We start from the raw sequence: 23,512 nt of genomic DNA on the forward strand, positions 1-23,512 counted from the left end.
CTATCCCAATACCTCTTTGTGTGGCTCAGTGCAAATTCTGTTTGTTTATGCACCTGTGATGCACCTTTGGGACATTTCTAAGTATGTTAAAGGCATTATTTAAATGCAATTATTCAACATTGTATTGTTTAGTCTTAATTGTGCTCATAAAAGTTTTGTCCTTCTGACCTTACAGGCTACATGTCAGACAAAAAAAAGATCAACGTCAGATGGAAGGAGATCTAAGGAAGAGCCAGCTGGCCTGTCAACAACTAGATACACAAAAGGTATCCCAACTTTCACCATGATTGGAATATCGGAACAGATAGAGACCCTTTAGCCCCTCAGGCCGAAATCACAGCAGATCCATATCTCAATTTCATCTATCCTTCCAGAATCTTTTGGGAGAGAGTTTCCAGATTTCCAGTTCCCTTTGTGTAGCAGAGGTGCTTCCTGATTTCTCTCCTGAAAATGATATCCCTTCATCCTTGATTTCTGCACCAGAAGAAATAGTTTCACTGTATCTAACTTAACTGAACCCTTAGAACAAAAACACCTAAATTGTTACAAGTAGGCTTACATTAACATTACAGTGACGTTACTGTGAAAAGCCCGAGTCACCAAATTCGGGTACACGGAAGGAGATGTCAGAATGTCCGAATTACCTAACAGCACGTCTTTCGGGACTTGTGGGAGGAAGCCGGAGCACCCGGAGGAAACCCACATAAACACGGGGAGAACGTGCAGACTCCTGTTATGGGCCAGGGTTTAGAAAACTCCAAAGTATATCATGGAGTTCACCTGACCTACAACTGTTTATTGATTTTGGTTACGATGAGCACAAGAGCCTTACTTTCAGGTGTTATTCAACAGAGTTCTTAGACGCTTTTAATCAAACAACAAGCTTTATTCTACGAATTTTGTTAACATTTGTATAAACACACACAGTAAGAATTTTTATCAACTACAAACATAAAGACCCCACACAGCTACAGTAATCTGTCTAACCCTTAATGAATTCCCCCTTAACTGTTCCAATTCAATAACAAAATCCAAGTAAAACCAGAAACCTCTTTTCAAAGGTGTGGCCCAGCACACGGCATTCTCACTTATATAAGACTTGTTATTGATACTCTTGTTCCCCTTTCCAAACAGCAGATTGAATTCCTTCCAGAAAGCTATTATCTCCTTTAAGTTATCAAGCAGTCTGGAAACAGCTTTTAAAATGTAGAGAGACACTTATTTCAACCTGTGCAGTTCCAAAACCAGTCCAAACATAAAGCAAAAGTAAAACTGAGAGCCACAGCCCAGCTCCACTAACACAATGACATCACTGAAGCCATGTGATGAGACAAAAACATTTTTTTAAAAATTGTTTTGTTTTTGTTTATAAATTTGGAGTACGCAATCCATTTTTTCTATTTAAGGGGCAATTTAGCATGGCCAATCCGCCTACCCTGCTCATCTTTGGGTTGAGGGGGCGAAACCCATGCAAACACGATGAGAATGTGCAACTCCAACAGCATGTGCTGTTAGGTAATTCACACTCGGACAGTGACCGAGAGCTGGGATCTCGGCGACGTGAGGGGGCTGTGCTAACCACTGTGCCACCATGCTGTTCTGCCAGAACATTCCTTAAAGGGACACTCCCATGACACTCCGCACAGACAGTGACCCAAGCCGGGAATCGACCTGGGGCCCTGGCGCTGTGAAGCAACTGTGCTAACCACTGTGCTACCGTGCTGCCCATCCAACTTCATCCAACTATTGTCATGCACATGCACAAAGCTCCTGCAGGAAACTTGATTTTCAGCATAGTTTTACTTTGGCAGTTGCATTTGAAGATTGCCATTGGCTATAGTTTTGTTCCTTTGGCCATGCAGGTTAGTATCCCTGTGAATCTTTTCTTCTCATGTCATGTGGTTTTCACTAGAACTGTCTTAAAACCTTTTTGTTCTACAGTTGGGTTGCTGGGCATATTGTAATTCATGGGCATTTCATCCATATTGCCCATGTGGCATAATAGGTACTCGTGTTTTTGCCACTGTCTGATGATTTTCTGGAAACTAGTAATTTTGGTATCTAGATCTTTTGGTAGTTTCTGAGTGATCGTGGTCTTCTGCCGCAACACCAGACGTTTTCACTCCTTGAAGTGGTTAGACCAACTAGCTGTTGCTCTGAAATGTTTGCTGGACTGGTGCGAATATATGCATTGCATTTCTGGTGATGATATAACCAATCTGATAGTTTTCAGGAAGATGATCCGATACATCCTTCTCAAGATCAAACATGTTCCCACAGTGCATTTGGTCTTGGGCATCTTCAGGGCAGATTCCTTCTCCTTCCATTCTCACAACAGTTTTCACTGAATTCCCTCACTCCAGCACACTTGTTATCAGCATTGTACTTCATTCTTTTGTGCTGGAAGACCCATTTAAGTTTGTCGTTTGTCATATGCGGTCTGCTCTGTGTGGGCGCGCCTTAAACTCACGTGCATCTTCTTGGCAGCAAAGCTTGCTTGATCTTGTGCGCTGACTTGTAAGGTAAGTAAATCATGCATTTCTGACGTGAAGAGGTCGACTTCTGTGGCCTAAGCATGATTTTTGGAGCCTAGAAAATTGGGTAGTCTATTCTGGGTCGAATTATATGGCACAATCTACGGTAAATATTTCTCCGAAGCATAAAATAGTGATAAAATATTATAAAGCAGTAGTGGACCTTCTGAATTCTTGCTCAGTTTACTCAAACAGGCGCAGGAGTGTGGTGACTAGGGGATTTCACAGTAACTTCATTGCAGTGTTAATGTAAACCTATTTGTGACAATAAAGACTACTTTAAAAAAAATCTTAGGCCCTAGACTGATGGCCAACATAGCATTGGCTTTTTTGATTTCTTTTGTTACCTGATCACTGGCTTTTAATAATTTAAGTGCTTGGTCTCCCAAATCTCTCTGCTCTTCTACAGTTTCTAGCTTCTCAGCATTTAGAAAGTATTCTAATCTTTCTTTGTTAGATCCAAAATGGATGACCTAGCTCAACACTAGCACAACACCAGCTCAAATGGTGTTCCCATTTGCCATAGATTTATCCGCTGACATAATCGAAAACATTTAAAATGATTGCTGATTGACACTATTTCTAGTGGGACACTGCTTCTAGTGCAACCCTGCTCCATATAAAATTTACTTTTGTACTATCCTTCTTCATTATGACGATCTATCTTTTTTCGGGTAAGTTGTTAAACCAAGTCCCTTCACCTGGTCTGCCCTCCCTGGTGGCACAAAAGATCCCACTGCACAATTTCAAAGAAGAATGGGGCAATTCTTCCTGGTGTCTTGCCAATATTTATCCCTGAAGCAGTGCCACTAAAAAGATGATCTAGTAGTCATCACAGTGCCAGAAACTCTAACCAAACTACTATGGTGTCACGATGTAGATGTGTGAACAGGAACTTCAGTTTGTTCAATGATCTGTTATTAAGTGTCCTCAATCACTGTCATGCACAGGGTATGGATGCCCCACAAGAAGCATGGTATTGGCTGTCCACTTCTGTTGAAGATGATGAAAAGGAGGAGGAAGAAGAATCAAGTGAATGGGATTCTAAAACATTAAACACAGTACGACAGTTTTTACTTTATCAGTTTTCATTGTAAGCTATATTTATAGATCATGTGCAATAATTAAAGAGAAAAAAAATTTAGAGTACCCAATTCATTTTTTCCAATTAAGGGGCAATTTAGCGTGACCAATCCACCTGCCCTGCACATCTTTGGGTTGTGGGGGTGAAACCCATGCAAACACTGGGAGAATGTGCAAACTCCACACGGACAGTGACCCAGAGCCGGGATCGAACCTGGAACCTTGGCGCCGTGAGGCAGCAGGGCTAACCCACTGCGCCACCGTGCTGCCCTCATGTGCAATAATTAACAAACAGTGCTAAGTGAGATCACCTTTACGAATTAGTTAACTTAGCAGGTTGAAAATCAATTGCTGAGCAGCCCAGAGATTTGCATGGTCACCTCTGGAATGTAGACAAATTGGTTTCTGCCTCATGGGGCCATAAAAATCATAATAATTAGGAGCCAGATATGGAGCAACAAGTTTGTCTTGTGAGTGGCTGAATCATATTGATCAGGGGTTTCCAAGTTTGAAGCGTGGGCCAATCGTATTGCAGATGTATTCAGTTCCAGCAAGGTGCAAAAGGTGGCTTCTGCCTCGTTTGTTCCAGCAGTGTGAAGTATGTGGACAGTGATTTGCACTGTTGCCTCATGCCGCCAGGGACCTGGGTTCAATTCTGACCCTGGGTGACTGTGGAGTTTGCACGTTCTCCCCTGCATGGGTTTCCTCCAGGTCGTGGGGTTCCTCCCACAGTCCAAAAATGTGCAGGTGGATTGGCCATGCTAAATTGCCTCTTAGTTTCCAGGGATATGCAGGTTAAGTGGGGTTACGGGGTTGCAGGGATAGGGTGGGAGTCTGGTTATGATGCTGTTTCAGAGGGTCGGTGCAGATTCAATGGGCCGACTGACCTTTTCCTGCACTGTAGGGATTCTCTGATGACTTAGATGATGAACTGACAGGAAGGAACAGGAGGAGGTTAGGTTAGGTACACCTTGGATGCACATTTTCTGCATTAGGGCAGTAACAAGGGTCCTAATTACAAATTGCTTTTCAAAAGTATTTCACTGACTGTGAAATACTATGGGTGTCCTGAAATTGTGAAGATGCTGTTTAAATGTAAATTCCTTTTAATGCATTGATTACTTGCATTCGTTGTTGCCATTATCCCACCTTGTGTTATTCACATTTCCTGAGGCTTTCAAGCCTTTCACCTTACCATAGTGCAGAGGAATGTAGTGAATTACCACGTCGGGCGGAGCCAGTAGCACAGTGGGTAGCAATGTTGCTTCACAGCTCCAGGGTCCCAGGCTCGGTTCCCGACTTGGGTCGCTGTCTGAGCGGAGTCTGCACGTTCTCCCCGTGTCTGCGGGGGTTTCCTCCGGGTGCTCTGGTTTCCTATCACAAGTCCTGAAAGACGTGCTGTTAGGTGAATTGGACATTCTAAATTCTCCTTTTGTGTACCCAAACAGACGCCGGATGGCGACTAGGGGCTTTTCACAGTAACTTCATTGCAGTGTTAACAAGCATACTTGTGACAATAAAGTTTATTTTAAAAATGGTGTCGGAGAAGGCAGTGTATTATTACTTTTGGGGTGCAGGAATATAGAAAGTTATATCTGGAATAGGAAAACCAATGTTATCGCACCTGGAACAGGTATAGACACTGTTACCACATCTGGATAGGAATTGTCTGTTACCACATTTGGATCATAGGAATGAGTGATCACATCTGGATTGCAGGAATACAGAGGGGGTTGGGGTTGCAATTTTCTTTACGGAAGACAAGCTTGTTCATTGAAATAGTATTTTCTTGTTTTCAGACTGAGGAAAAACTGCTGAATTTGACCAGCTATCTCAGAAGGAAATACTTCTACTGTGTTTGGTGTTCAATGTCTTACCAAGGTAGAAACACACTGTACCTATCTTTAGAAAATTTGTAGATGTGTGCTTCCTTTTATTCCCATTCTTCAGGAGCAAAATGTTTTGTCCCATGCAGTTAACTTTAATATTGAGGTGATTTCCTATAAACGATGATTTAGCATCATTTAAAATAAAAGCTTTTCCGTCACAAAAATGTCACTCAGCTCACTAAAAGTCCAGTCACTGTGCTCTCCTTTTTCAGTAGCTGTTTCTATTAGCCCTCATGTTTTTATTTGGCAAATTCAGATCACCAAAGCAGATTGCTTCTCAAGATTAATTCTTCCTAATACATGTTTGAGATTACTCTTTAGAAAACGTGTGACTTGCATTTATGTAGCATTTTACACAACCTCGGAATATCCTGAGGCAATTTGCAGCAAATTAATTGCTTTTTTTAGAAGTGTAGCCACCATTGTTTTATTAGTTTAAAAGCTGACTGCATGGCTAAAAAATGCTCAGGCAGAAAGAGAAGTGGGGGATACACAAGAGTTCGAGTTGGAGGAAAATAGCAGCCTCAGGGCTGTGGAGCAGAGGTTAACAACGTCCCCTTTGTGTATATTTCACAATGCTTCTGCCCTGACCTCACTCCCGCCTCTCAAATCTTTAATTCTGTCTTGTGGCCGTGCGCATCGCTGGCTCGGCCAGTATTTTTATTGCCTATCTATAATTTCCATTGAGAAGGTGTTGGTGCGCTGCCTCCTTGCAGTCCATGTGGTAGGTGCACCCACAATGCTGTTAGGAAGGCAGTTCCAGCATTTTGATCCAGTGAAAGAACGGCGATATGGCTCCAGTTCCAATTAACACGAGGTAGCCCAGTCCTTCATTTCTACCCATCTCGTTTTGGTACTTCTCTAAATAGCATCTGCCACTTCTGTGACTCTCATCACCACCTTGTTTCCCCACGTGAACTTACAGAGGCACCATTCTCTCTTGACTCCCAACTTCACTCATCCAATTAAACACCGGGTTGTTTCTAGAGGGATAGAATTAAAAAACGGAGTTTATGCTAAACTTGTGCAGAACCTAGGTTGGAGCGTATTTGGATTACTGTGCACAGTTGCGATCAACATATTACCAAAAAAAGGTATCCAGGCACTGGAGAAGGTGCAAAAAACTGATAAGGATGACACCAGAACTGTCAAGAAAGATTGTAACAGGCTGGGACATCACGAGGTTGTGAAAGGCACTGTACAAGGGCAAATCTTTTTTTTCTTCTCTGCATTTTTTTCTCATTAAAAATCTATCGATCTCTATTTTGAAAATGTCACTTCTGACTTGTTGCAGATGAGGAGGATTTATCTGATAACTGCCCTGGGGATTGTGCTGCCGACCACTACTGACTGACCCAAGCACAGTACAGAACAGTAATGGCATCGTCGTGCTCTCTTCAGAGCCGTTCTGCTGAGACCGTTGTTCCGAGTGCAAACTCAGTTGCCAAACCAAGTTGCCAATTCAAACCCGGATGCTGGTTGTGGCAGAGTGCACGCCGTCTTGTACTTGAAAGATATCTGATGCCACTTCTGTAGTGATGCTGGGCGTCTCTCATTTTTGTGAGCTTCTTGACTGAAGGGCAACTGTACACTTCAAATATTCATGCTTCTGTTACTTTATTTTGAAAGTATCTCTATGTATTTATTGATCTGTATTAAATGTCACTTTATTTGCCTGAGAACAACTCGCTTTGGGAACTCCTGCTGTGTCTTCTTGAAGCAGTACATTTAGTGTAGACCAAAGTCTGTTCAGTTTCAATCCCAGCAATGCGCAGAGATGTTTTCTAGTTCAGAAATGAAGACAGATGCAAGTGTAAAGGTATGTGTAGGAAAAGTGGAAAGGTTAGAAAGGCAAGATATTTTTATTTTCACTCTTGCAAATCTGTGGAATCATTTATCAACAGTGTGATATTTGGAACATAGTTATAATCTTCATTGAACCTTGTCTGTGACTGAGGTTAGGCAGAGTACAATTATAACTGTGTGTAAAATTCAGGCTCCTGATTAATCTTTCCTTTTGTATTCATTGTTAAAGGGTAAAACCTGGTGTGTAGTGGATACCTACTGGACACAGGATTAATATATTGGGTGTTTGTTCAGTTGTGCTATTTTTAACCTGACTGCAGATTTGATTCTGGACTTTACTGTATTCTTGTTCTTTTGCTGTTTCTACTTGCTTGTATATTACAAATAAACACCTGTTCTTGCTTCATGTCTTTTGTACCCTAACTGTGATATTTAATAGACACAGTAATACACAGTCAGCTCTGACCTTCCTGAATGACAACAGTGACTACACTGCGAGGCTGTAAAGCACAACAGGATGTCCTTGGGTTTTGAAAGGCATTTAAAACATTCAGGTTATTTCTTTCCTTATATATCACCGTTAATGTAATTCACGTGCTCTTAATATTGCCACATCTGATGCCTAACTGAAATAAAGAACGAAATTGCATTTATGTAGTGCCTTTCACAACCTCAGGATGTCTTGAGCGTTTTACAGCCAATTAACTTTTGAAGTGTAGGGACTAAATTCAGAGTGGGAATTTCAGAATGTCTTTCACACAACTCCAGATGGAGGACCCTTCAGCCATTTGATCTGATCCTTATTGAACATCAAACTATAATTCCCCATTACAGTGACCAGCTGTTTCCTCAGCATTAAATATATTACCTTCATACGTTACTTTGCATCCTGTTGAATCATATATCAATTTAGTTTTCTTTAAATGTTTTATTTGACGATTTCATAGGCACGCTTAAATGACTGGCTCTATCATCAAGCTAGCCCTTGACAGGAGCTTGCAGTTTCTTCAACTTTTAATTCTGTCCTACAATTCCTCCATCCTGACTTTTCACAGTATACTACACCATCCAAATTACCTCTTTGTAAATCACCAATATCCTTAGTTTAAGAAAACCCCATGGTCCTCTTATTCCAATAACCCTTATTTTGAGGAGGCTTTCTTTAAGAGTTGGAGAGTACAGTGGAGGGGTTTGGGATGGAGTTTCAGAGAGTAGGATAACAAAAAGAAGGTTGCAGGATGAATACTTTCGTATGGCTAGTTTTATATCAAGGTGGCCAAGCCAGGATATTGCATCAGGAGTGGTGGTGTGTATCGCTGTAATACCTCCTTCATATTTATCAGGCACTGAGCTCCATGGTCTGTTCTGAGTGACCACAGTGACACACTGAAGAGTTTTTAATTTTCCATTTGTGCATTAGGTATCCGCATCTGCCAAGGTCTGTGTAGGGATGCCTTTGAGCATCGTAGGACCTTCTGGGTGGGTCTTTCAAATAATAAATAAATTTTTAATACAGTCACAAGTAGGCTTACATTAACACTGCAATGAAGTTACTGTGAAAATCCCCTAGTCGCCACACTCTGGCGCCTGTTCGGGTACACCGAGGGAGAGTTTGGAATGTCCAATTCACCGAACAAGCACGTCTTCCAGGGCTTGTGGGAGAAAACCGGAGCACCCGGAGGAAACCCACACAGACACTTGGAGAACGTGCAGGCGCCGCACAGACAGTGACCAAAGTAGAGAATCGAACCCGGGACCCTGGCGCTGTGAAACAACAGTGCTAACCACTGAGCTACAGTCCCTTTGTTCGTGACTTGTAGGACTTAATGTGGGGTAAATGGAGGAGCAGTAGACAGAACAGCAGAGTTGAAAGGCTGTTTCTGCTTTTGTATTTTCACACTCTTCCCTTGGAGAACAATGTGAAATAGTAAGTGGATTACAGTCGGACAAACAGCAGGAAGTACGCTCTTTCCATGGACGTAACCATCTGTACGTCGCTCCACAGGGATACTGGAGTCCCCGCTGCTCATCAGCTCTTAAACCTGCTTTGTCATTCCATTAGATCATGGATGATCTATACCTCAATCCCAGTTACCCACCTTAGCTCAATACCCCATGATACCCTCAGTCAACAAAATGTATTCATCTGTTTTAGAAGCTCCAATTATCTCAGCCTCAACAGTTTTTTGGAAAGAATTCCAGATTTCTATTAACCTTTATGTGAAAAGATTCTTCCTGATTTCTCTCCCAAACTGCCTATCTCTAATTTAAAAATGATGTTCCCTCGTCTAATCCCCCTCCTCTCCCAATCAGAGGACTTTCAACTCTTCCCTTCTAATCTTTCCTTCCATGGGTCAATGTCGACCACAAAATATATTCATTTTTGTCCTCCAGGCTGAAGTGCTTTGGGTAAATTAAATGGTTATGTAAATACAAGTCGTGTTTTTCCATTGGGAATATTTAGCCTTTTGTCATAGTCCAGTAATCTAAAAGTTGAATTTATGCATTTGTTATGGATAAAACATTAATTGTAATGAAGTAACATTACTTCTGCCGGGAAATCTGCTGGTTGTGGTCATGGGAAATACTCCTGCTCAGAATGTCCTTACTTGAGGCTTTAGTGTGGGATGAAATTCCTGAACCTGAGGCTTACACAGCTGAAGGTATGGCTGCAAATGGTAGGGTGAAGGTTGCACAATGCAACGTTGTAAGATAAGGATTTAAACAGCAGGTTGAACATTTTAAATTGTGTAGCCACTGCGGGGCTTAGAGACATTGCGGGTTGACAATGGGTGAGTGGGACCTGGTGTGAGATAGGCTACAGCAGCAGAGTTTTGGGTGAGCTGTGGTTTGTAGATGACAGGAAACTGAGCATTACATTGTTGAGCCCAGAGCTGACCAAGGCAGGGGATGAGGGCTCCAGCAGCAGATGAGCTGGAGTTGGAAATGGTCGATGCTGCTGAAGCAAAACCTGCAGTGCTAACCACTGTGCACCGTGCTGTGTTCAACTAACTTGATCTAGTTCGTCAATGAAATAATGGAGAGGGTTGATGAAGGATGTTATTTTCATTTCATTTCATTTCATTTTTCATAAAAACATTGTCCCTCTAACAGTTAATGTAGACGTGGCAGATTGTCTCCGCAAGTTGCTTGGCAATATGTAGCAACACAGGAAGAATCACCCCATTCCAGATGTTGGGTGCAAATCCATAAGCAACAGCCGGCATAGCTCCTTGAAGTGTTGCTTTACAAAACACAGCCTGAGTCATTGCACTCTGCTGATGTGGTTATGTGCAGATCCCGGGAGTAGTGAAAAATATGGCCAAGAAACTCTGGTGGACTCCAGAACAATGGAGGCTTACTCTTAAAATTAGAACCAGTTTGTTTAGGAATAAATCAGGAAGCTTTTCTTCATAGAGTACTGGAAATTTGCAACTTTTTTCCCCAAAAAGCTGCGGAAGGGTCAATTGGACCCTTCATGAGCGAGGATAGATTTTTGTTGGTTAAAAATAGCAAAGTGAGTAATAGAGTTAGGTCCCAGATCAGTCATTATCTAAGTTTTTTAAATTTAAAGTACCCAATTAATTTTTTTCCAATTAAGGGGCAATTTAGTGTGGCCAATCCACCTAATCTGCACATCTTTGGGTTGTGGGGGTGAGACCTTCGCAAACACGGGGAGAATGTGAAAATTCCACAGGGATAATGACCCGGGGCCGGGATCGAACCCTGGTCCTCTGCGCCATGAGGCAGCAGTGCTAACCACCCACACCTATCCTCCACCCCCTCAAAAAAGACTACTCATCTTGGCCGCTGTCATATGTGCCCTGTGAATTACCTTGAATTGAATAAGGCTAAACCTCGCACACGAAGAGGATGCGTTCATTCTCCTCAAAGCCTCCTCCCCCTTTTGCTTGACTTCTATCAGGGCGCTCTCCCAGTCCATTAATTCCTTGTAGATCTCCGACACTCTGCCCTCACCCACCCCTGTTTTCGACACCACCTTGTCCTGCAACCCTTGGGTTGGCAGGTCGTTGTGTTGCCATGTATGCAGGAGAATGAGGTTTGATCTAAAACAAAAACATAGGGCAGCACGATGCCGACCGCCACTCCAGCAAAATTTGTCACCGTGCAATCAGAGAGGCCAAGGCCATGACATCGGCCTTCCTCCTCTCCATAGCTCTGGCTTCTCCGAAACCCCAAATAACTCCACCGAAGAGTCCGGGTCAACCTCCTCCTCCGCTATCCTGGCTAAGACTGCAAACACCCCCTGAAAGAGCCCACTCATTCTCGGCCGAGTCATATACATTCTGTGCACCACCTTAAACTGTATCAGGCTCATCCTTGCACAAGAGGAGATCCTGTTTACCCTTCGCAGTGCCTCACTCCATGCTCCCCAATTGATCTCCATTCCCAACTCTACTTCCATTTCTTCTTGAACTTCACCATCCTCGCTTTTCCCTACATTCAGCTTGTACCCCGAGAATCTTCCAAACCTCCCCAACAGGCCCATAATCATTCCCATACTCTTCAACGGATCCGAAACATACAGCAAGAGGTCATTGGCATAGAGCGACACCCGATGCTCTCTCTGTCCCATTATCCCCTTCCACTCTGCCGAGCCCCCGAGAGACAGTGCCAATGGCTCTATGGCCAGCGCAAACAACAGCGGCGACAGCGGGCACACCTGCCTCATACCCTTGTGTATGTCAAAGCTTTGTGAGCTTATATCATTCATCCTCACCCTCGCCCTTGGTGCCACATACAGCAACCGCACCCATGCCACAAATCTCGGCCCAAACCCAAACCTTCCCAAAACTTCGAACAAGTACCGCCACTCTACTCGATCAAATGCTTTCTCCGCGTCCATGGACACCACCACCTCCGGTACCAAAGCCCTCGACGGATTCATCACCAAATTCAACAGCCGTCTTATATTACTCGCGAGCTGCCTGCCCTTCACGAAGCCTGTTTGATCTTCTGCAACCACCCCCGGGACACAGCCCTCCATCCTCCCCGCCAACAACTTAGCCAATACTTTCACATCCGTGTTCAATAGTGATATGGGTCTATACGGCCCACATTCCATCGGATCCTTCCCTTTTTTGGGGATTAGTGTGATTACTGCCTGCGTCATCGTCTCCGGCAACTCCCCCTTCTCCAGTGCTTCATTAAACGCCCCCAACAGATGTGGTGCCAGGTCCGTCGCGAATTCCTTCTAAACTGGCTGCGTTCCGATTAATTTGGCCAAAACCCAGTTTAAAATGGCTAACCCAAAAGACGGCTGGGAAAAGCAGCTAAGAAGACACAAGCAGGCAGCTGCACAGGGTATCGCATATTCGGCTCTGGGGAAGTTAGCCCAGATCGATACTCAGGGCTATCAACAACCCATCAACCCATGTATTTGCAGTTGCATTCAGGACTGTTTGCAGTCCATCTATTCAGACATCCACAGTTAAATCGGCTATCCCCGGGAACAATTGCAACATATTAGCAATTGAATACCGGGCCAGACCTGTCGGCGCCTGCAGTGGCCGAAACAAAGACAGGTGAGCGACCACCCCCCGATCGAGGGATCGCCTCACCATTGGACACATCGACCCCAGGGATTGGGGACAGATCCAATCACTTGGGACTCAGGGTCAAGGGCCGCCCCGGGAGGCGGGAAGCCCCTGGGCCCTATAAAAGTGAGGGGCCAAGTTCAGATCTCTCTCTCTCTCCTCTTCGCCTGCTCGAGACCTTCGCAAGAACAGCAACCGGCAACAGTAAGTTTGAATCCAGCGATCGCTATCCGCTAGAGACACCTAGCCACCGACCTGTAGCAGCCTTTTGAATCCCGCGGGCCAGATTTGATTGGACAAGCCATTCGTTTCCCTGACCTGGTGGGCTCTTCCTAAGTTAAGTATTGGCCAGTAGTGATACGTTTATTATATAGAAAGTAGTATTCGGGTATTAATATTGCTTGTTGTATATAATAAATGACCGTTGTTTTAATCCTTACTAAGTGGTGTGCTGTATTATTAATCATAACCTGAACTTGAACCACCTGGCGGTATCATAAAGATACCTGGCGACTCATGAGCAAAGGTGACGTAAACAGAGCAAATAGACTAGGGTTAAAAAGAGCAACACCACAAATGAGCACAAAACTTGAATACGGACCAAATACAATTCCCTGTAACATTTGGGATCAGAAGTACATATTGTTGGAGGTATTTTGCAAATCTATATCTTTTTAATTCATTCAGCTGTGGGTGTTGCTGGCAGGGGCAGCATTTGTTGCCCATCCCTAATTGCTATTTGAACTGAATGGTTTGCTAGGCCATTTCAGAGGGCATTTAAGAGTCAACCTCATTGCTGTGAGTCTGGAGTCACATGTAGGCCAGACTAGGTAAGGACGGCAGGTTTCCTTGCCTAAAGGACATTACTGGCACGGTAGCACAGTGGTTATCACTATTGCTTCACAGCACCAGGGACCCAGGTTTGATTCGCTGCTTGGGTCACTGTCTGTGCGGAGTCTGCACATTCACCCTGTGTCTGAGTAGGTTTCCTCCCACAAGTCCCGAAAGACGTGCTTGTTCGGTAAATTGGACATTCGGACTTCTCCCTTGGTGTACGCGAACAGGCGCCGTAGTGTGCAACTAGAGGGTTTTCACAGTAACTTCATTGCAGTGTTAATGTAAGCCTCCTTGTCACACTAATAGAGATTATTATTCCTGAACCAGGTGGGTTTTTACAATGGCTGTTTCATGGTCATCATTAGACTTTTTAAATTCCAGAATTTTATTGAATTCATTTCACCATTGCAGACATGGGAGTCTCTTCCTGTAGCAGCAATGCAGAATCCAGGTGCACCCCACCCTCAAACACTCATGGTTTCCTGTCAACCACAAGATCAGCTAGCTCAGCATTGCTGGCTGACTGCCCCAAAACTACCCACTTTGACATCTGAGCTACTTAATGACTGAGCCAGCTGAGTCATCCAGGTGTGGTGAATGCAGTCCTGCAATGTTGGCATGTGTGGTTAAACCAGACAAATCCAAACTGAAGCACAGCCCCCTGAGTCTCATTTGTGTTTATGTTTCTTTTCTACTAACTGGCTCACCCTATTTGAATTTTGTGGACATGATACTCAGCTCCCTTCATCAGTGGGTCATTCCTAAATCACAATGTCCAGGTCCTGGTGGCATCAGGAACTGGCAGCACTTGTCTGTCCTGGAGCTGATCTTCTTGGGGCAATCTTAGCCTGTGTACAATCATGTATGTCAGTGATCATAATGTGGTAGATTTAGACAGTTTAGGAGAGTGGTCCAAGAAATGGCTGATGAAATTCAATGTGGGCAAGTGCGAGGTCTTGCACTTTAGAAAAAAGAATAGAGGCATGGACTATTTTCTAACCGGTGACAAAATTCATAATGCTGAAGTGCAAAGGGACTTGGGAGTCCTAGTCCAGGATTCTCCAAAGGTAAACTTGCAGGTTAAGTCCGTAATTAAGAAAGCAAATGCAAATCAGGTCTTTCACTCGGGACTAGATTCATAGACTAGAGGGGTTGCGATCCTGAACAATAAGCAGGTGGTGTTTGAGGCGGGTAGAATAGTCGCGGACATGGAAGGTCGGTACATTATGGTCAGTGGGAAGCTAGAGGGGCTGCAGGTGGTATTAGTAAATGTGGATGCGCCAAATTGGGATGATGTGGAGTTTATAAAGAGGATGCTAGGGAAGATACCGGACCTGGACTCGCACAGGTTGGTCATGGGAGGGGACTTCAACACAGTTATGGACCCAGGCTTGGACCGGTCAAGCTCGAAAACGGGCGGGGTGCCAGCAATGGGAAAGGAACTAAGCGGGTTCACAGAGTTGATGGGGGGGATGGATCCATGGGGATTTGGGCAGTCGAGGGTGAAGGAGTTCTCCTTCTACTCACACGTACATAAAGTGTACTCCCGGATTGATTTCTTTATTTTGAGCAGGGCCTTACTGGCAGGGGTGGTGGACACGGGGTACTCGGCAATCACCATCTCAGACCAAACTCCGCACTGGGTTGACCTGCAGGTTAGTAAAGACAGTAACCAGCGCCCGCACTGGAGGTTGGATGTGGGACTTTTGGCTGATGAAGGGGTGTGCGAGCGGCTGAGGAAATGTATTCAGAGCTACCTGCAGGTCAATGACACGGGGGAAATTTCAGCAGGGGTGGTCTGGGAAGCACTGAAGGCGGTGGTCAGTGGGGAGCTGATCTCAATACGGGCCCACAGGGAGAAGGTGGACAGGGCAGAGATGGACCGACTGGTAAAGGAGATACTACAGATCGATAGGAGGTATGTGGAGACCCCAGAGGCAGGGCTTTTAAGGGAACGGCGGAGGTTACAGGCGAGTTTGGCTTGTTAACCACAGGGAGGGCGGTGGAGCAGCTGAGAAAGGCGAGGGGGGCGATCTATGAACGTGGAGTGAAGGCCAGCAGAATGCTTGCACAGCAGCTTAGGAAGAGGGAGGTAGCTAGGGAGATGGGGAAAGTAAATGACGGAAATGGGAACCAGGTTGGTGATTCAGTAGGGGTGAATAAGGCGTTTAGGGATTTCTACAGCAGGCTGTACAGGTCGGAATCCCCTACGGGGCTGGAGGAGATGAGGCACTTCTTGGAGTGGCTGAATTTCCCAAAAGGTGGACGGGGAGTGGGTAGAAGGGCTGGGGGCCCCAATCGGGCTGGAAGAGATAGTGGGGGCCTTGAAGGTCATGCTGGCGGGTAAGGCCCTGGATCCAAACGGGTACCCAGTGGAGTTTTATAAAGAGTTCTCTGGGATATTGGGGCTGGTGTTGTTGAGGATGTTCAATGAGGCAAGGGAAAGAGGGGTGCTGCCCCCGACGATGTCACAGGCAACGATTTCACTGATTCTGAAGTGGGACAAGAACCCGGAGCTGTGTGGGTCCTACAGGCCGATCTCCCTGTTGAATGTAGATGCCAAGTTGCTGGCCAAAATCCTGTCTTCCAGGATCGAGGATTGCGATCCGGACATTATTGGGGAGGGCCAGACGGGGTTTGTTAAGGGCAGGCAGTTGGTGGCCAATGTAAAAAGGCTGTTAAATGTGATCATGATGCTCCCGGAAGGTAGGAAGGTGTTGGTAGTGATCGCAATGGATGCAGAAAAGGCTTTTGATCGGGTAGAATGGGATTATCTGTGGGAGGTACGGGGATGGTTCGGATTTGGGATGGGCTTTATTGACTGGGTCAGGTGACTGTATCAGGCTCCTGTGGCAAGTGTACGGACGAATAGGACAACATCGGACTATTTTAGACTGCACTGGGGGATGAGACAGGGATGCCCCCTCTCCCCACTGTTGTTTGTGCTGGCTATAGAGCCGTTGGCAATTGCTCTGAGCGCCTCAAGGGGTTGGAGAGGACTGGTCCGGGGGGGGGGGGGGGGGGGGGGGGGAGGTGAGTGGAGCACAGGGTTTCGCTCGCTCTATGCGGATGGCCTGCTGCTGTACGTTTTGGACCCAATTGAGGGGATGGAAGAAATCATGAGGATTCTAGGGGAATTTGGCCGGTTTTCGGGGTATAAGCTTAATATGGGAAGAGTGAGATGTTTGTGGTCCAGGCGAGGGGACAGGAGAGGCGAGTGGGAGAGCTGCCGTTTAGGTTAGTAGAGGGAAGCTTTAGGTACCTAGGCATTCAAGTGGCGCGGGAATGGGACCGGCTGCATAAATTGAATCTGGCCCGGCTAGTGGACCAAATGAAGGACAATTTTCGGAGATGGGACGCGCTTCCGTTGTCTCTGGCTGGGAGGGTGCAGACGGTGAAGATGACGGTCCTCCCGAGATTCCTATTTGTATTTCAGTGTCTCCCCATCTTTATTCCGCGGTCCTTTTTTAAGCGGGTCAAACAGAGTGATCATGGGCTTTGTCTGGGCGGGCAAGACCCCGCGAGTAAGGAAGGTAATGCTTGAGCGGAGTCGGGGAGAGGGCGGGCTGGTGCTGCCAAATTTTAGCAACTATTACTCGGCGGTGAATATAGCCATGATCAGGAAGTGGGTGGTGGGGGAGTGTTCGGCATGGGAGCGTATGGAGGTGGCTTCATGTAAGGGCACCAGTCTGGGGGCGTTGATAACTGCGCCTCTGCCGCTCCCGCCGGCGAGGTACTCCACCAGCCCCATGGTGGTGGCGGCCCTGAGAGTCTGGGGCTAGTGGAGGCAGCATGTGGGAGCAGTGGGAGCATCGGTCTGAGCCCCAATCTGTGATAATCACCGGTTTGCCCCGGGAAGTATGGATGGGGGGTTCCGGATATGGTGGAGAGCCGGGATTGAGAGGATGGGAGATGTGTTCATAGAGGGGAGCTTTCTGAGTATGAGGGCGTTGGAGGAGAAGTTTGTGCTGGCGAGGGGGGAACAAATTCGGGTATCTGCAGGTGCGGGACTTCCTTCGTAAACAGGTGTCAACCTTCCCGCTCCTACCGCTAAGGGGGATTCAGGACAGGATAGTTTCCAGAGGGTGGGTAGGAGAAGGGAGCGTCTCAGACATTTATAAGGAGCTTATGGGGTCAGAGGAGACACAGACCGAGGAGCTGAAGCGCAAGTGGGAGGAGGAGCTGGGAGGAGAGATAGAGGATGGTCTATGGGCGGACGCATTGAGTAGAGTCAACGCGTCCGCAACATGTGCCAGGCTCAGCCTGATACAATTTAAGGTTGTTCACCGGGCTCACATGACAGTGGCCCGGATGAGCAGATTCTTTGGGGTGGAGGACAGGTGTGCAGAATGTGAGGGAGGACCAGCAAACCATGTCCACATGTTTTGGACATGCCCAAAGCTTAGGGGATTTTGGCAGGAGTTTGCGGACGTCATGTCCACGGTGTTAAAAACAAGGGTGGCGCTGAGTCCAGAGGTGACGATTTTCGGGGTGTCGGAAGACCTGGGAATCCAGGAGGAGAAAGAGGCAGGCGTTCTGGCCTTTGCTTCCCTGGTAACCTGGAAGTCGGAGAATTGGCTATCGGACATGGCTAGCTTTCTCTGTTTGGAGAAAATCAAGTTCGCCTTGAGAGGGTCACTGTTAGAGTTCACCCGGACGTGGCAACCGTTCGTCGACTTCTTTGCGGAAAATTAATCGTCAGCAGATTGGGGGGAGGGGGGGGGGAGTAGTTTAGATTAGAGTAGGGGGTCAATACGGGTGGGACCTGTACGAAAGGTAAATGGCTTTTGCACTATGTTCATGGTTTCATGTATATTGTTTGTTTTGTTGTTGTTACTATATCAAAAATACCTCAATAAAATGTTTATTAAAAAAAAGGTTGCCAGGGTAGATGGGAATGTAGAATTAGAAACACCCATCAGTCATCATCTTATTGAATAGTAGAGCAGGAGCCGAATGGCCTACTTATGTTCCTATTTTGTATGGACCGATGAACTAATCCCGCCTCCACATAACACTCCTTCTACAATACCCCTTCCTGACATTAACACTCTAACTTACATTAACATCCTGCCCTTTTATTAACCTCTGTCTCCTTGCAGGGACTCTCTGCTTGCAGACATGAATCCCTGTTTGCAGCGTGTACCACAGAGCAGACCAGCGCAATCTTGCCCTCATCAGGCTCTCGCAAGGCAGTGACGGCCCCGAACCGCCCCCTGCTCGTCAAACTGGAGGAAAACGAAAGTGGAAAATATCGGAGGCCGAGAATCGAAACTCGGTTTCCAGAGGAGCGGCGAGGCAGATTATGTTGAAATGCGACCCACCCTGCTCCAGTGAGGGAGACTGACTGACATCGCGAGTGCGAACACTGACCGTAAGTTGATGTATTTTCAGATCTCCCTTGAAAGCTGCAGAATAATCTTAGTTGCATAATGACTATTTACAGTGGCCTATACTTGGCCTATACTTGTGGGTAATGCACCTTGAACAATTGGGGGAGGGGGAGAGAAGAATCTATACCTAATCTATGTTACAAAACTGCTGTAGCGAAAAGGTAAACTGTGTGTTCTATCAGTTAGTAATTAATAGTGAGTGTGGTTGAGTGCCAGCCCTGGCTCTCTCATGTCTCCAGTCAGTGGCTGTGGATTCAGCTCTCCGTCTGGACTGGAGCACAGCATTGCAGAGACAGGAGTGCAGTATTAAAGCTGACTCTGCGTCAGACCTACTGTGTTTCAGATGAGACACAGTTGAAGAACCGGGAGACTTGCAATTATATAGTGCCTTTCATGGTCCTTAGAAGTCCCAAAGGGCTTTGCACCTTTTGATGTGATGTTCCATAGAAACAGCAGAAGTAGGCCGTTCAGCACTCTGGCATGTTCCGGCATTCAATGAGATTTAAACTGACCAGCACCGTAAACAACCCTGAGTCCACGTATAACCCTAACTCCATAGAGTCACGAATTGTGCCAACTGTGGATAAAGTGTCACAAATTGCACCGACTGTGGGTAAATTGTCACAATCTACACCGACTGTGGGTAAATTGTCACAATCTACACCGACTGTGGGTAAATTGTCACAAACTGCACCGACTGTGGGTAAATTGTCACAAACTACACCGACTGTGGGTAAATTGTCACAAACTGCACCGACTGTGGGTAAATTGTCACAAACTGCACCGACTGTGGGTAAATTGTCACAATCTACACCGACTGTGGGTAAATTGTCACAAACTACACCGACTGTGGGTAAATTGTCACAAACTGCACCGACTGTGGGTAAATTGTCACAAACTGCACCGACTGTGGGTAAATTGTCACAAACTACACCAACTGTGGGTAAATTGTCACAAACTACACCGACTGTGGGTAAATTGTCACAAACTGCACCGACTGTGGGTAAATTGTCACAAACTACACTGACTGTGGGTAAATTGTCACAAACTGCACCGACTGGATAAATTGACGGGCAGCACGGTAGCATTATGGATAGCACAATTGCTTCACAGCTCCAGGGTCCCAGGTTCGATTCCGGCTTGAGTCACTGTCTGTGCGGAGTCTGCACATCCTCTCCGTGTGTGCGTGGGTTTCCTCCGGGTGCTCCGGTTTCCTCCCACAGTCCAAAGATGTGCAGGTTAGGTGAATTGGCCATGCTAAATTGCCCTTAGTGTTCAAATTGCCCTTGGTGCTGGGTGGGGTTACTGGGTTATGGGGATAGGGTGGAGGTGTTGACCTTGGGTAGGGTGCTCTTTCCAAGAGCCGGTGCAGACTCGATGGGCCGAATGGCCTCCTTCTGCACTGTAAATTCTATGATTCTATGAGACTGTACCGACTGTGGGTAAATTGTCACAGACTGTACCGACTGTGGGCACGGTAGCACAGTTATTATCACAGTTGCTTCACAGCTCCAGGATCCAAGGTTCGATTCCCGGCGTGGGTCGCTGTCTGTGCGGAGTCTGCACATTCCCCCTGTGTTTGCGCTGGTTTCCTCCCACAGTCCAAAGATGTGCAGGTTAGGTGGATTGGCCATGCTAAATTGCCTTTAGTGTCCAAAGTAGGTTAGGTGGGGTTACTGGGTTATGGGGATAGGGTGGAGGTGTGGGCTTAATTAGGGTGCCGCTTCCAAGGGCCGGTGCAGATTCAATGGGCCGAATGGCCTCCTTCTGCACTCTAAATTCTATGATTCTACGACTGTGGGGCAAAGTGTCACAGACTGCACCGATTGTGGGTAAATTGTCAGAAACTGCACCGATTGTGGGTAAATTGTCACAAACTGCACCGACTGTGGGGTAAATTGTCACAAACTGCACCGACTGTGGGGAAAATTGTCACAAACTGCACCGACTGTGGGTAAATTGTCACAAACTGCACCGACTGTGGGTAAATTGTCACAAACTACACCGACTGTGGGTAAATTGTCACAAACTGCACCGACTGTGGGTAAATTGTCACAAACTGCACCGACTGTGGGGTAAATTGTCACAAACTACACCGACTGTGGGGTAAATTGTCACAAACTGCACCGACTGTGGGTAAATTGTCACAAACTGCACCGACTGTGGGGCAAAGTGTCACAAACTGCACCGACTGTGGGTAAATTGTCATAAACTGCACCGACTGTGGGGCAAATTGTCACAAAAGGCACCGACTGTGGGGCAGTGTCACAAACTGCACCGACTGTGGGGCAAAGTGTCACAGACTGCACCGACTGTGGGGCAAAGTGTCACAAACTGCACCGACTGTGGGTAAATTGTCACAAACTGCACCAACTGTGGGGCAAAGTGTCACAGACTGCACCGACTGTGGGGCAAAGTGTCACAGACTGCAACGACTGTGGGGCAAAGTGTCACAGACTGCACCGACTGTGGGGCAAAGTGTCACAGACTGCACCGACTGTGGGGCAAAGTGTCACAGACTGCACCGACTGTGGGGTAAATTGTCACAAACTGCACCGACTGTGGGTAAATTGGCACAAACTGCACCGACTGTGGGTAAATTGTCACAAACTGCACCGACTGTGGGGTAAATTGTCACAAACTGCACCGACTGTGGGGCAAATTGTCACAAAAGGCACCGACTGTGGGGCAGTGTCACAAACTGCACCGACTGTGGGGCAAAGTGTCACAGACTGCACCGACTGTGGGGCAAATTGTCACAAACTGCACCGACTGTGGGTAAATTGTCACAAACTGCACCAACTGTGGGTAAATTGTCACAAACTGCACCGACTGTGGGTAAATTGTCACAAACTGCACCGACTGTGGGTAAATTGTCACAAACTGCACCGACTGTGGGTAAATTGGCACAAACTGCACTTACTGTGGGTAAATTGTCACAAACTGCACCGACTGTGGGGCAAAGTGTCACAGACTGCACCGACTGTGGGGTAAATTGTCACAAACTGCACCGACTGTGGGTAAATTGTCACAAACTGCACCGACTGTGGGGCAAAGTGTCACAGACTGCACCAACTGTGGGTAAATTGTCACAAACTGCACCGACTGTGGGTAAATTGTCACAAACTGCACCGACTGTGGGTAAATTGTCACAAACTGCACCGACTGTGGGTAAATTGGCACAAACTGCACCGACTGTGGGTAAATTGTCACAAACTGCACCGACTGTGGGGCAAAGTGTCACAGACTGCACCGACTGTGGGTAAATTGTCACAAACTGCACCGACTGTGGGTAAATTGTCACAAACTGCACCGACTGTGGGTAAATTGTCACAAACTGCACCGACTGTGGGTAAATTGTCACAAACTGCACCGACTGTGGGGCAAAGTGTCACAGACTGCACCGACTGTGGGTAAATTGTCACAAACTGCACCGACTGTGGGGCAAATTGTTGCCAGTAAGGCCCTGCTCAAAACAAAGAAATCAAACCGGAAGTACACTTTATGTACGTGTGAGTAGAAGGAGAACTCCTTCACCCTCGACTGCCCAAATCCCCATGGATCCATCCCCCCCATCAACTCTATGAACCTGCTTAGTTCCTTTCCCATTGCTGGCACCCTGCCCGTTTTCGAGCTTGACAGGTCCAAGCCAGGGTCCATAACTGTGTTGTAGTCCCCTCTCATGACCAACCTGTGCGAGTCCAGGTCCGGTATCTTCCCCAGCATCCTATTTATAAACTACTATAGGAGGAAACCTACTCAGACACAGGGTGAATGTGCAGACTCCGCACAGACAGTGACCCAAGCAGCGAATCAAACCTGGGTCCCTGGTGCTGTGAAGCAATAGTGATAACCACTGTGCTACCGTGCCAGTAATGTCCTTTAGGCAAGGAAACCTGCCGTCCTTACCTAGTCTGGCCTACATGTGACTCCAGACTCACAGCAATGTGGTTGACTCTTAAATGCCCTCTGAAATGGCCTAGCAAACCATTCAGTTCAAATAGCAATTAGGGATGGGCAACAAATGCTGCCCCTGCCAGGAACGCCCACAGCTGAATGAATTAAAAAGATATATAGATTTGCAAAATACCTCCAACAATATGTACTTCTGATCCTAAATGTTACAGGGAATTGTATTTGGTCCGTATTCAAGTTTTGTGCTCATTTGTGGTGTTGCTCTTTTTAACCCGAGTCTATTTGCTCTGTTTACGTCACCTTTGCTCATGAGTCGCCAGGTATCTTTATGGTACCGCCACGTGGTTCAAGTTCAGGTTATGATTAATAATACAGCACACCGCTTAGTAAGGATTAAAACAACGGTCATTTATTATATACAACAAGCAATTTTTTTTTAATATAAAATATTTTATTGAAAATTTTTGGTCAACCAACACAGTACATTGTGCATCCTT

The 23,512-nt window shown here is 46.3% G+C and overlaps 2 protein-coding genes across 4 annotated transcripts in view; both read left to right on the plus strand.

Annotated features, from left to right (window-relative positions):
- gpatch11 (G patch domain containing 11) overlaps positions 1 to 7,718 on the plus strand; it is a 28,969-nt gene extending 21,251 nt beyond the window's left edge. For both annotated transcript variants that reach the window (XM_072498486.1, XM_072498485.1), the window contains exons 5-8: positions 176 to 266; positions 3,485 to 3,595; positions 5,417 to 5,498; positions 6,801 to 7,718. In XM_072498486.1, coding sequence (XP_072354587.1) covers positions 176 to 266; positions 3,485 to 3,595; positions 5,417 to 5,498; positions 6,801 to 6,856 — 340 coding nt within the window. In that variant the 3' untranslated portion in view covers positions 6,857 to 7,718. The remainder of the gene's footprint in view (positions 1 to 175; positions 267 to 3,484; positions 3,596 to 5,416; positions 5,499 to 6,800) is intronic.
- Positions 7,719 to 18,773: 11,055 nt separating this feature from the next.
- Positions 18,774 to 23,512, plus strand: part of LOC140410418 (interferon-induced, double-stranded RNA-activated protein kinase-like) — a 179,348-nt gene continuing 174,609 nt past the window's right edge. For both annotated transcript variants that reach the window (XM_072498487.1, XM_072498488.1), the window contains exon 1: positions 18,774 to 19,081. The gene's annotated coding sequence lies outside the window, so the exon portion shown is untranslated. The remainder of the gene's footprint in view (positions 19,082 to 23,512) is intronic.

This window comes from Scyliorhinus torazame, chromosome 4 (genome assembly GCF_047496885.1).
Source record: "Scyliorhinus torazame isolate Kashiwa2021f chromosome 4, sScyTor2.1, whole genome shotgun sequence".
In the NCBI taxonomy this organism is placed as follows: Eukaryota; Metazoa; Chordata; class Chondrichthyes; order Carcharhiniformes; family Scyliorhinidae; genus Scyliorhinus; species Scyliorhinus torazame.